General features: G+C 32.6%; 1 protein-coding gene across 1 annotated transcript in view; it reads right to left on the bottom strand.

The window, feature by feature from the left end:
• Positions 1 to 4,631: 4,631 nt before the first annotated feature.
• Positions 4,632 to 15,500, bottom strand: part of MS3_00008421 (uncharacterized protein) — a 69,013-nt gene continuing 58,144 nt past the window's right edge. The window contains exon 4 of the mRNA XM_012937052.3: positions 4,632 to 12,998. Within this exon, the coding sequence (XP_012792506.1) occupies positions 12,810 to 12,998 (189 nt within the window). The 3' untranslated portion in view covers positions 4,632 to 12,809. The remainder of the gene's footprint in view (positions 12,999 to 15,500) is intronic.

Here is a 15,500-nt window from a genome sequence, read left to right as displayed (position 1 = left end):
GGTCTACCTTCAATTGACTCATGATTTCAACTATTAAAATTTCTAAAAAATTTCACAAAACCCCTTCTAATAAATTCATATACCCTAACTAAATATTAATAATTGTCTGATTTATTTTATTGTCAACTTAACTATCTAATTTTCAATAAAAGTACTTAAACTCTGTCAACCAAAAAAATAGTTGCTTATTCACCATTTGGAAAATTTCCCTGGAAAAAAAATCTTATTTTCATAAAATATATATATCAGTCCTTCATTGTTCACTCATGTATTCAATTTATTACCATAACATTAAACTGATGGGTGATATATATATATATTTATTTATGGAGATAGGGAGAGAGAGGGGGGGGAAAGATAGACATAGACGTATGTACACACTAAAATAAACAATATAGATTATCATTTACTGTGAAAGTGAAATTCTCTAACTATCTCCTCTTATCGATCTCTGTCTTTATACTTAAAGGTTATTCATTCCATTGAAATTGTTTTTTTTATGAATGTTAGATATTGATTTTTATGTTGTTATGTCATCTACATAGACAAAATGAAATCATTGAGAGAAACAAATAAACAGTTAGATGATATTGTTTCTGTCCACTATATGACCGCTATCGATCAAGTGTGATAGAACCGAGCTGCGTATTGTTTTGACGTAACCTTCTCCTAATCACGAAGGGAGGTGTTCACTAACTCTTTGGTTCAGTTGCCTGGTAGTGCGCCCAATATAACTTCCTCCACAGGAGCAGCTGAATTCGTAGATACACATAGAAGTGGCATAACCAGGTAACTTATCCTTCAATTGCGGAATCACCATCGATCGGGTCGAATACGATAGGCAGAGGTTGGGAGCATTAAACGTTCTTTTTACTGCTCTAGTCAATCTATCCCGTAATACATCGCCAGATGATAATAAAAATTGATGTTTGAACACTAGAATTATACATATGCCATATATGGAAGATTGAAAGAATGAAAATAATGAAGAGGGAGGAGGTGGTGGTCAAGAGATTATGGAATTTATATCGTTTAAATCATTAGTTGATCTTAGCTAGAATACTAATGAAAACTGAAAAGTACTTGATAGTTGTCTCGTTCACGTATAGGACTATTTTAGGGAACGAATCCAGGATATTCAGTTTCATTCTTAAACGATTGAAACTTTTAATCACTGATAGTAGTTTAATCTGAATGAGTTTTGTGGAGATTTTTAGAAATTTCACAGGTTGAAATCATGAGTCAATGGAAGTTAGACCACCATAGAAAACCTGGAAGCACTGGACGGCCGTTTCGTCCAACTCTGGGACTCCTCAGCAGTGCGCATCCACGATTCCGCACCCGAGTGAGATATAAGCTCACTGAAGACAATGGTGTACGGTGACGCAACTTCGTGGATTGGTTGAAGTTAGATATTAACACCGTTGGATGCCGGCTGGCTCAGTAGTCTAGTTGGTTAGGCGCCTGGTGTGAGACTGATAGGTCCTGGGTCAGAATCTCTCGGGGGGCGGGATTGTGGATGCTCACTGCTAAGGAGTCTCATACTGGGACGAAACGGCCATTCAGTGCTTCCAGGTTTTCCATGGTGGTCTAGCTTCAATGGACTCATGATTTCAACCTGTGAATTAGTTTAATCTGTTTAAAAGTTTTTCTATAGTTCGAAACATTTCTTCACAGATGTAGAATATTTAAATATCAGTTGTTTTGTTGAACTTGTATCGTTATGGGTACATAGGTTTAGTTTCAACGTTTTAATAGTAATGGCATCGGTGTAACGTAGTAAATTCGAAGTGATTTGAGTATGGATTATTTTAAATGGTTTTAAAATAACAACAATGTATCCAATAATAAACAGATTACGAGCAATTTCAGTGTTGAAAATAAGTTATCCTTAAAATCACGATTTTTGTAGATTGGGCTCTGAGATGAGAACAAGAACTCATATTTCTGTTCTTCCAATGTAAATGGTTTGGCATGAACTTCTATTCTTCATCATTCAGTTACATAACAGCTTATTTCACATTCCCTTAATTTCATTCTCGGTTCTATTTTGAGTCCTACACACCTTACTCTATTAATCTATCCAATTTATATCGTTGTCACCACATAGCTATGACATATGTATTCATCTTCTGCTAACGTATCTCGATGTGTTTTAAAGCTTTTCTATGAGAATTTTCGCATTTAGTCCCATGGAAATCCTTATCCTCTCTATAACTATTGTCGTTTTTCTACTAATGTAATTTGATATAAAGTATATACATACATACTTACTTACGCCTGTTACCCCTCATGGAGGAGCATAGACCACCCACCAGCATTCTCTATCAAACTCTATCCTGGGCAATCGTTTCCAATTGCCATTTAACATTTATATGAGTTGTAAATAAATAAAATGACCTATTTTGAAACAGAAATATATTCATTTGAAAATGATCAGTTTTCCTTTATATTTATTAACTACAATGTAATTTAACTGTCCACGTGTAGTCAACTTTCATGTTGTAATACTTCTTACTGTAGCGTTATTTGTATACCGATCACTTTGTATAGGCGCTTAATTTCTTTCCACATGAAGTATGCAGAATTGTACAAGTTCTGGTTTTCATATTATTGAATTATATGTGACAGAAGCCAGAAACAAAAACACAACATGTCATAAACATCTAACTCACTGGTTTATTTTACTCTCATAAGTGAATTCGTTACATTCATTATTATAAAAGTGTTCAACGCCCCAGTACAGTAAACAATGCATTCACTGATGGGATAAAACATACTTCTGTCTTGTTTTCAGTGTTATATAGATGATATTAAATATTTTGATCAGCGGAGTTGAACCAAAATCAATCCAAGATATAAAACACCAAGCATATACGTACCCCGACTCGCGAGATTCGAACCCAATACCTATCTGTTTCGCGCCAGTTGCTTAACCAACTGGACCACTAAGCCGGACGGCATCCACCGGTGTTAATGTTTAACTTCAAATAATCCACAAAATTCAGTGACACGTCCACCGTTGTCATCAGTGAGTTACTATCTCACAACTGACCAGGTTGAGCTCCACTGGTCACTGCTTCTCACTAGAACTTCAGGATATACATCTTGAAGCCAGTCACTAGTGAGAATATGTTGTTTAGTATCAGAAGAGGATTTTGTGGAGATTCTAGTGATTTAATAGTTGAGATCATGAGTCAGTTGAGGGTAGACCACCATGGTAAAGCTGGAAGCACTGGACAATGGTGGATGTGTCGCTCAATTTCGTGGATTAGTTAAAGTTAGACATTAATACCGTTGGATGCCGGCCGACTCAATGGTCTAGTGGTTAAATGCTCGCGCGCGAGACCAGTAGGTCCTGGGTTGGAATCTCACGAGTCGGGGTCGTGGATGCGCAGTGCTAAGGAGTACTACATTAGGACGAAACGGCTGTCCAATGCTTCCAGATTTTCCATGTTGGTCTAGCTTCGATTGACTCATTATCTCAACAATTGAAATGACTAAAATCTCCACAAAATCCCCTTCTGACATGAAATATATATATATATATATATATATATATATATATTGAACAATGAGCATGGTTTCAAAATTATGAATAAGAATAAGTCAACTTCCTGTCGAAGCACTTTTAATTCAATACTCAATACTCTGTACATATAAATATCTTCAATTGCCTGAACAGGAATTGTCATCATGAATTACTATCATTGTAGGAAAATGCGGATAACAACAATAAATCACAACTTACACACGAATGGAAATCCTTATGTTACTATGATTATATACATGGAAAGAAATTCATCATTATACCAAAAAATCCAAGTTCAATTCATTCATGCATAGATGTAATTTGATATTTATTTCGCTCACTTAACAATAGAATTCAATATCTTGTAATAAAAATAATAATAAGGATTCAGAATTTTTAATAAAAGCAATAAATCACTTGAATAAAAGGATATCATGCATACCATAATCAATAATATCAAAGTAGTGTGAATAGTTTTCAAAATATCAAGTTTCATATTGGATCAAGGATCATTTGATTAGTTAGTTAATATTATGATGACCAGTATAGGGTTGTGAAGATTGTTGGGCTTGATTAAGATCATGGGTCGATCAATGTTAAACCACCATTGAAAATCTGGAAGGACTGAATGGCTGTTTCGCCCTAGTATGGAACTCTTCAACAGTGCGCATCCGCGATCACACTCGTTAGTGACTAACTTCCAGAGGTTATTCTCAGAGTTCTAATGAGAAGCTGTGACCAGTAGAGTTCAACTGTCTCAGGTGTGAGCTATTTACTCACCGAAGACAATGGTAGATTACGCGCAGTATCGTGGATTGGACATTAAAACTGTTGGATGGCGGTTCAATGGGATAGAGGTTAGGCATTCGCGCGCGAGATGGAAGGTCCTGTGCTCGGGTCCCGAGTGTGAGTTCACGGGCACGCACTGCGGAGGCGTTTCATACTAGAGCGAAACGGCCATTCAGTCTTTCTACATTTTCAATAGTGGTCTAACATTGTTCCATTCATGATCTCAAAGTTATGATCAACTTTTAATACTTTTTTTCATTCATCAATAAAGAAAAATTATGGAAATAAATGAGGTAGGGAAGTTTCTGTTGTGGTGAGTGCTACTTATATCGATGCAAGTAGTGTATGACGCAAGTTAAAAACGTAATGTCTGGCAGCAGAAGATGGGGGAAGATCAAGAAAAGGAAGATCGAAAACACGATGCAATTTGTAAGAAAACGCATGAACAATGAAATGTGAGACATTGGATTGATGTTTGCAACAGGAACAGTCCGGTTTGATATGATGGATTGATATTTTGCAAATTAACGGTTTGCTATACGCTTTTCCTCTTTTACCAAGTAATTCTGCAATTGTGTGATAAGGACGTTCGTTTGTCCCCATCCGTGTTCTGTTCGCTACACTGCCAGTAGATTAGGAATATTTTGCATTACGAATTGATACTAATTTTACACTTACTGAGAACCAGAAGAGAGTCTATTGTTGTTTTGCTATACGTTGAAATTTATCTTCAGTGGACACATATATCTACTCAAGTAGTCGAAGATTACACCTAAAACCTAACTATATTTATTATTATTATTAATGACTTTATTCCGTATTGTAATTTTGGTCCAATATAGAGTTTTCATCAGAAATTATTTCAACATGTTTCCTTCCCTTATTTCTTGATCGATCCTGATGATAAATACCGAGTGATCGCCAGTTAGATGTTAACAGTTCGAGAATCGATATCTGAATAACGCTCATTCTTTTCAATACATATTGCCAGCCATCACCGATGTCTCTGATTGTACTTTTTTGTAACTTGTATAGCGAAAGGTCATAAACTTTTCATAAATGCACCTGAATAGGTTATGCGATTAACAGATATAATGACGTGTTAAAACGAACAAAAACAGTTAATATGTTGAAGTATCTAAATGGCAGGAATAGGTGACCCAGATATTCAAGTAGGCCGCCTTAACGGATTCAATCTGTGACGTTACCGATAAATTTAATAAATATTATAAATCATTCATAAAAGATGTAAATAATATGTTAATGGAAAAGACTATAAAAGCTAAACTATTTATTGATTTGCATAAAACACATTTGTTCTGGTACAATGGAATATCAAAACACAATGCATCACACAAACGAGTCGATTATATTGAAAGGAAATGAAGCGAACAAAAACAGTACAATAAATGAAAGAAATCAATACACAGTTAGAAGATGCAGTTCAGTTAAACATTAAAATCAATAAAAACTTCGTTTTGTTAAAAAAGTCCATCTCACTACTGTAATGAAATTAATTGAAACCTGCGACAGGATCGGTGCTGATTTCTATTGAGACATGTCTAGTAACTTCTCAAGTCAATAAGTAACAAAACTTCTAGGGTTCCAGTCGAGGAACCGTAACAGATGGACAGACTCTTGTCCCATACATCTATCTTTTTTTACCACAGTTTTATACATGATGTAGAAGTTAGTAAGATGGTATTTATAAAACATGACTAAGACAGTGAAATCGATGACACAAGTTGAACTGAACACAAAGTCCTGAACGATAATATTGCCATCGAACATAAGTGGTATGTTGAAAACTACGATAACAGAGTACATACAATCGCTGAACATCCTCAACTCAAAGCAGAGTAGGTCACACAAGCAAAGGATAGAATCACTCTTACTAACGCTTTATAAACTCAGTCTTTTACAATTTAGCTAACAACAAGACAGCTTCAAATCGATCAATCAAATGTATTTAATTTCAGATTTTTTTTCCCATCCAATTTATTATTAGTGCCTAAGCAATGGAAAATACAGACTTCAAAATCACACATATAGATTGACAAAATACAGGCTTAAATGACTCCATTTACAGATGATGTTAAATCATTTAAAACTTATTGGTTATTGTTAAGAGTTTTATTCTCGTTCACTTGGTGAATACTGGACATCAATTTGACTTGAATAAAGCTTTCAATGTTATACATTGTATTCGATGAAATTTAATTCATGGTTTACGGGTGAGTCTTTTGCTTACCGTTGAATCTGTTGGAATCTGCATTCATCAACTTAATCGTTTCGCTAAACAAAAGCTCGTTCAACCTCTCTCAGTCTACAATAACCATCAAAACGAGAGTGAGTTACATATAGACTTTGTATCACGTTATTCAATTGTAAAACATTTCTTAATTTTCTTCCCCTTTTTGAATTTTTACATTGTTTTAATAAACGTCTATTAATTCTTAAGCAACTGTTATAAAATTGAATTTCCAATTGTTTACAAATAATTATTCTTAGAAGGGTTTTGTGGAGAATTTTTTTAGAAATTTCAATAGTTGAAATCATGAATCAATTGAAACTAAATCACCATGGAAAACGTGGAAGCATTGGATGGCCATTTCGTCCTAGTATGGGACTCCTCAGCAGTGCACATCCACGATCCCGTCCCTCAGGAGATTCCAACCCAGAACCTATGAGTCTCGCGCTCGAACGCTTAACCTCTAGACCACTGAGCCGGATGGCATCCAACGGTGTTAATGTCTAACCTCGATCAATCCACGGAATTGCGCCACCGTACACCATTGTCTTCTGTGAGTTGATATCTCACTACAGACCTGGTTGAACTTCACTGGTAACGACTTCTCACTAGAACTCCAGAAAATGGCTCTTGAAGTCAGTCACTAATGAGCAGATGATTATTATTGGAGGGGGTTTTGTGGAGATTTTTTTTAGAAATTTCAGTAGTTGAAATTATGAGTCAATTAAAGCTAGACCACCATGGAAAACCTTGAAGCACTAGACGGTCGTTTCGTCCTTGTGTGGGACTCCTCAGCGGCGAATATTCACGGTTCCGCATGCGGGACTCGAACCCAGGACCTTTGATCTCGCGCGTGATCGCTCAACCTCTAGACGATTGAGGCGGTGTTCAATGGTGTCAATGTAAAATCATAACATTATTAAGTAACATCACTACTCGACTAATATTATTTTATTGTCGTACATCATATATATCAGTGTAAATTTATAGTTTATTTATACATTGAAAAACCAATTAATAGTGCGTTCGTTATACCAGCGCATATTGGAAAGGAATTTGTACAAAAATAGTGAATTACTGTTCATTTTTTTTTATTACAACAAGTTTTGCTATGTTAACTCCCTTGAAAACTAAATATAATCATAAAACAGAAACGACAATATTTAACACGATCAAATGTTACATATTTATTCCTAGTTTTTTTTCTGGGGAATTTTATCAATTAATCTTTCTTTGATGCGTTGTGAAGCTCGTTTATTGAATTCGACATTTAAACAATGCATATTGTTGAGGAGTCCCATACTAGGACGAAATGGTTATCCAGTCCTTCCAGGTTTTCAATGGTGATCAAGCATTGATCGATTCATGATCTTAATCAAACTCAACGATCTCCACGCCCTTATACTGATAATAATACCATATGTCAAATTAATTTCAATTAAAATTTAAAATGCACTTGGTGTTTTTTTACTTGTATCTTCCCATTGTTATTTAGGACTGCAATTGATCAGTCTCTCATTGGTATATGTGCATACTGTGCGGATTACCTCGATATTACCTGAATTCACAAGCTTTATAAGCAAAGATCGATAGTGACTAGCAGTGGAATGGAGGACCAGCGTTTCCTATTTGGGACTAATCAGCTGAATGTACCTGCATCCCAGAATCCCAAATAGGACGAAACACGCATCCTGAATTCCACTGCCAACCACTATTCATCTTTGCCTAAAATTCAAAATAGTTTATGAAATGGATAACAATTCCTAACTCCAGGAATTTTAAGTCAAAAGTTTTAAATTTACGATTTAGGAATGAAATAATAGCTCATTACCTGATGTATTCATCTTTCAGCTCATCAATTACAAAATCAATAATTGTTTGTTTAGCAAATCATCATATCAAACTTTGGATTGATATAATGTCAAGCGATTGGACGTTGTCTACAATAAACCCTGCTCAGTCTAGATTTCATGCTAGTTAGCATTCGTCAGCAAGACGTATATGAGATTTTAAAGCAGTAGATACTTTCTCTAGGATTCGAACATGTGTCACGCAGCTTCAAAGTGTTAAGTGTTATCGCATTGAACTTTTAGTCCTAGTGGAAGCAACTATCCCCTAAAGTTTACAGATGTACCTTACTGATAAGTGTTAACTAAAACGAAATTCAAGTTCAGGATTCCTCGCTTACTCTCTTCGACTGTTTTATCTCGAGATTATTATTGACGTAGTTTTTCCAATAAATATTCAAACTTCTTTCACAAAAAGTAAATTCAGCAAATTTTGGAAATATCCGTATTATCCTCTTTGACACTACACTCACACGTCTTCACGTTAGATTGAAAACAACACTTTCAAGTACCACGGTGGTGATGATAATTTCATAGTTTATATTACTAGCTGATCATATATAATTATGGAAAACGAGAAAGTATTTGACAGCTATTTCATCCTAGTGTAAGGTTTCTGAGGAGGGCACATCCATTATTCCTTAAAAGATTGAACCTAGGAATTTCAGTTCTCGAGGTCTACACTTAACTGGACTGGCATTAATATGTTTATACAATCAATCTCCAATCATTTCAAAATATTGTTTTGCCATCATTAATTTAAAGGTCACTGTGAGGTTTAAATATCCTGGATACAACCCTAGGTGTGGTCGTAGATATACATTTATGACGTACAATGCTATGGCGAAACAACTCCATTTTACTTCTTGGCTTCTAGTGATTATCTAACTAAAATTAATCATGGAACGTAAACTACACAATTCATTAATCTCTACAACATTCCATAGTTACAAATGATTTTGAGACAGTTTCAAAATGAATTCACTTAACATTTAATACATAAAATGGTGGAGTTTTATTCTCTGCGTTGGATAATTTAATCATGGATCTTTCATCATTCTTTTGAACAATATCATCAGTACAACAAATTTCAAGTAGAAATGGAGTGTTCAAATTCAATTCACATATAACACACACAACTTGTTCTATAGACCTTGATCAAGGTGAAACATTTCACTTCAACCTGAAACGTCTACTGATGATATCATTCAGAAGAATAATAAAAGTCCCGCGATCCAAACCATTCAACTCAAAGAACAAAACTTCATCAAATATTCAATACATAATGTTGTATTTTATAACAACTGAATATATATATGAGAAATAAATCAATGAAATAATATATAATATAGTTTATTAACGTGTTTACGGTGTTTATTTTTATTTACCGAAATAAACTTCTCATTTTGATCTATGGTTCATTGTATTCTATTTTATTGATTTTTCAATGATCAGTGAAATGAATTAAGATTCAATGAAAGAAGAATATTTGTAATGATGATATTATTCTTATTATTGTTCATAGAACCTATAGAGATGCAAATGTTTACATACATTTTCAGTCATGCATATTCACATGTACTATATATTATCATTCACACTATAGACGGTATAAGTAGAGGTGAGTTTGAAATGAGAGAATTATTATGTAATATGAATAATAAAATGAACAAATAATAATATTTAACTTGTAAGATAAAATGAAGACAAGAATGGTTAAGAAAAAAATGTCAATGAAAAGGAAAGGAATGAAAAGGTTGTGTGGAAATAATAATGCTAATGCTAATAATAATAATAATAATAATAATAATAATAGAAGCAGTGTAATAGTAGTAGTACTAGTAGTAGAAGTAGTAGTAGTAGTGTGAGTGATAGTAATTAACGATCGAGAATCATTTAAAATCCTTATAAAATAATGATAAAAATGGATAGTTCTGAATAAGAATTCTACTTATGGCGACAGTAAACATAAATATTTTTAAGATGAACATAAGTGAAGAAGAAATAGAAGAGGCGGGAAAAAGAAATAACTATTACACCCATGTACTCAATGTCAATATACGTAAGATAATAACAGTAATAGTAATACATTAATGTAATACTAACCAACATAACTATTGTCTTATTTTAAAGAAATTTATCATTTCTGTCATGACAACTAAAATTCATCTCTTTATATAATAGGTTAGTAAAAATTATACAAGTATGCATGAATATCGTTCAATTACGTAATGCAACAATATCAGTATATATATATATATGTATAACGCATATAACTCACGTAATAAAGCAATATCGGCATATACATATATGTATATATGTTGCTATGTATATCTATATATATATATGTAGGTATGTGTATACAGAAAACAATGCATAGAACAATAATTCATCACATCAATGAACTATATGTATATATATATATATATATATATATATATATATACTTATCATTTATTATATTTAAACAAAACATGAAATTACACAACAAGAAAAAACATTATTTGGTGTTGCTATTATTGTTGTTGTTTTTCTTTCAAATATAGATTCTCTTTCTATAAAAAAGGAATAAAACAATGCATAAGTTAATTAAGTGAACAATAGAAGACAAGGCTCCAAGTGTATAAAGAAAAACAAAGTGAAAATAAAATATGGAATATAAGTTTAATAGATGGTAAAAATACATGGAGAACAAATGAACAATATTCATTGTATTCATGACTAAGAAACAAAACAGACACACATACATATATATATATACAGATAGATAGATAGATATCAGTAGTAGAAGTAGTATCAATGGTTATTTATATTAATATTAAGTATGAAAAATGCTTAAGTCTTCGATCATAATTAAAGAGTAACCATCTAAATGAATCAATAAATAAAGGGGAAATTATTAAGAATTTTATAAACATTAAATTAAGAAAAAGAGAAAAAAAAGAAGAAGAAAATTCAACTCCCCCCCCTCTCCAGCAATCATTATCGATTGATACGATCAGATTTAAGCGAATTTATTAAATGAAAGAAAGAAATTTATTACAAATGATGAACAAAACAGCAAAAAAAAATCAATAAATTGGTTTTTTTTCTATTTTTTTTGTTTGTTTGATATTTTCATTTTCAAACTATTTACTTTATAAATAGTATCTGTGGCCTAAAATATTTTCATTATATGCATACAAATATAGAAACAAACAAAAAAAAACTTCCTCCTAATATAATAATAATAATATTCTTAGATTAAAGAAAAGAGATCAACAAATACCTTGGATACTGAATCAAATTTTGAAAAGCAATGGTTCAATCATTATCATTATTATTATTATTGATCATTGAGGCATACATAGTACACAAAACTTGCATTTATCTAATATATTTATATAGAAATAAATAAATAATGATCGTTACAAGATATACTCATGAATGATAAGCGTTATAGCGAAACAATGCTGATATTAATTCATAACAGTAGTAATAATAATAATAATAATAATAGTAGTTTATATTATTAAGACTTTAAAAAGTAACTAGAAAAATCTTTATGACAATTAATATACTGTTGATTGTATTATAAACTAATTATTATATAGATGTATGATTATTTCACAATATACAATGCACTTTTTAGAAACATTTTGAATTCTTTTTACAAAAGTAAAATAACAAACAAACAAACCATATACTACTATTATTACTACTACTATTACTACTAATAGAACAATCAATCATTCATTTGTTTTGTTTTTTCTATTCTGAAACAAGAATTAAACGTTTCTTTGTTTTCACGAAAAAAAAGAGACTGGTATTACCCCCTTTCTCATATTTCTTTTTTCAAGTACTAGTTGAGGGATATTTCCATATATTATTATAGTGTGATAATGGGTTTAAGTGAGTGATATTGATGATAGTACGTATATATATATATATATATATACGTATAAAAAGGGGGTGGATGTAGTGTTTTACAATTTTTTCAATTATGTATAATAAGTTAGCAGTCGATAGAGAATACAGGAGTCTTTTTAAAAAAACAGAAAAAAATAACGAACAAAAGATGTATACTGTTGCCAAAATGAGAAGAAAATCAATTTGAGAAATGACCATTCCCATTCATGATTAGTTGATTTGTTTTACGAATACAATTAATTGTTTGTTTAGTTTCCTGTTGTTTTTTTTTCTTCTTCAAAATGATTAATGTTTTAGTTGTAAGTTGGTTTTTTTTATCTCTACGAACAATACAGATACACAGATATGCACAATTACAAATTTGTTTTTAAAAAAGAAGCAAAACATGACAAGATTTCCAATAATAGTAGTTAAGGATACAAAATGGATTGATTCATTTTGACATTTTGTGTAGTTTGCTTTTTTATTTATTTATTATTAACTATTCAGCTGGTTCATCAGCGAGTAACATAGAATAAAGTTGTTTATCTGCCATACAACCATCCATAAATTCTTCTCTTGTTAAAACTCCATCAGAGTTACTATCCATTTTTTCAAATATTTCATCTGTACGCGCTTCAGGACTTAAATCAACAGTTGATTCATCAGCACCTAGCATACTGTAAATTGCCTAGATGTATGTATATATTAGGAAAAAAACACAATAATATTATATAGATTAAAAGCATATGAATTATTGGAATTTAAGAAAATAATTCGGATAAAATATAATAAACGTGACAGACTTTGTATAATGTTAGATGATTGAAGTCAGTTAGCAGGATACCCTATCCCATTTATGTTTCGTTGCTAGTTCGCTCTTCTCAGTAAACATTACTTGTGACTATAACCCGAACTGATGCTCCCTGATGGATTCGAAACACTAAGATTCAGTTCCACAGTCCAAAATGTTGTAGGGGTTGGTTCTATGTCAAGCCTATATAGGTTATCCTAGCTTCTGGACAGATCAATCTATTGGTTCTTCTCAAGCCACATTTTAACCCTGTCATTTATTCGCCTATTAATCCTGACTTTTTTTTATATGACCGTATGTGTGCTAATTACTTATCTTACTCATTACATGTCTGTAACTTATTTTTACCTGAATATAAATATCGGTCCACGGTGCGTCATTCCGTTTCGTTTCGTCCTCTCTTATTCGCTTCGTTTGTTAGATTGTCTGTCTGGACCACTGATTGTACGATATATACGTATTCGAAATTCATTCTCGTATTTGACTTATTTAATACCGTTATTCACTAACACCAGATAAGTCGGTGATTATATAGGAGGATTGGCGACATGTATATTTCGACAGCAGTCATTCAATAACAATCACAAATGATCTAACTGGTGTTACCTAAAATGTTACCACTAAGCTTTCCAACAGATGACTGATATCCCGTAAGATTGAGATATTTACCACTGATCGATCATTGAGTAACGACTAATATCATGTTTTGCCAGCTCATTTTTATCTCTGATCCGATTCTGTCAATCCAATTTTTTATTGTGAATCGAGGTCGATTGAAGAAAGCACTCAAGTACTATAATATCTCTAATAGAAAACACCGATTAATTTGAAACAGTGGATTGAACTTAAGATTCCTATGTTGTACAGTCTGTTAGTAAGTATGCCTAGAAAATCAATCTATTTTTTTTATAGCTAGAATTGATTCCCAATGTAATTTCTAATAGCCTTTCAGCGTGAAGGTTAGGTTATCGTGCCACTTCCAACTTAATGCATTCCTACTAAATTTTTCAGTTGATTACTATCATTCCTGATTACAAATGACTGGAAGATTTCATTCAGTGTAAGTGAGATCTATGCATTCCTATGAGTGCAAAGACTAATCACCATATGATTTACACAACAATAATAATCCTCCACGTGATTAAAGAAAGAAGATATGAAATTCAGAAAAAGCTCGATTTTCTAAAAAGTCAAAACTATAGTACAATAAATCAATCTACTTAGCTAAACCACTATGGAAAACCTGGAAGCACTGGATGGCCGTTACATGCTATTGTGGGACTCCTTGCGAGACTAGAACCCAGAAGCTATCAGTCTCGCGCTCGAACGCTCAACCACTAGACCACTGAACCGGCCGTCATCCAACGGTGTTGATGTCTAAATTCAACCAACCCACGGAATTGCGCCATTGTCCACCATTATCTTCAGTAAATTACTATCTTACAATAGAACTCCAGTGGTCACTGCTTCTCACTAGAACTCCAGAAAATACCTCTTGAAGCCAGTCACTAGTGAGCATATGTTGATTGATATCAGAAGGGGGTTTTGTGGATATGATATTATTTCTTGATAGTTGCCGGCTCAGTAGTCTAATGTTTAAGCACTTGCGTTCGAGACAGGATCGTAGATGCGCAGTGTTGATGAGTTCAATACTAGGACAAAACGATCATCTAGTGCTTCCAGGTTTTCTATGGTAGTCTAGCTTCAATCGACTCATGCTCGCAACTATTAAAATTACAAAATTAATAGTTTAATGCATTTCGACAAAAAAACATCTTTTGATACAAAAAAGTAGTAGGGTTTCATTTAGTAAAAAAACAACTATTCTAACTCATTCTAATCATGAAATATTTCAACGAAACATATTTCTAATCAAACAAGGTACTTTTTATGCCAACTAAAGTCGCATTAGTAGATTTCATTCATAATATCAATAGATTATATGACAATTGTATGATAGAACGATTTTCCCTTGACAACTGTGACCAAGAATTAAAACAAAAAGTAATGATAGTAAAACTCATGTAGTTGATTAATATAAACATTGAATACAAGCATAACAGTGTTATGCATTCTATCTTATACAATATTTTCTATTTCTACTTATTGTTAGAATGATTTAAAAGAAACCGCTTAAAGTATATAATATAAATTTAAACAAAACGAGAATTATAAGCAAAGATGGATGATGGCTAGTAGTGGAATCCAGGATGTGTGTTTTGTCCTACTTAAGACTTATTGACTGGATGTACCAACATCCCAGGGTTGATGTTCACTTTGAAACTCGAATCCAGTACCGTTCGTTTTAAATATCATTATGCTATTCATTTAGCTACTGAATTCTGATAGCCACGAACTTATGCAGTAGGATGAAGTTTA

Source organism: Schistosoma haematobium, chromosome 6 (assembly GCF_000699445.3).
Source record: "Schistosoma haematobium chromosome 6, whole genome shotgun sequence".
Taxonomy (NCBI): Eukaryota; Metazoa; Platyhelminthes; class Trematoda; order Strigeidida; family Schistosomatidae; genus Schistosoma; species Schistosoma haematobium.
Note: the sequence above shows the minus strand (reverse complement) of the source record. Positions and strands in the feature narration are given on the sequence as shown.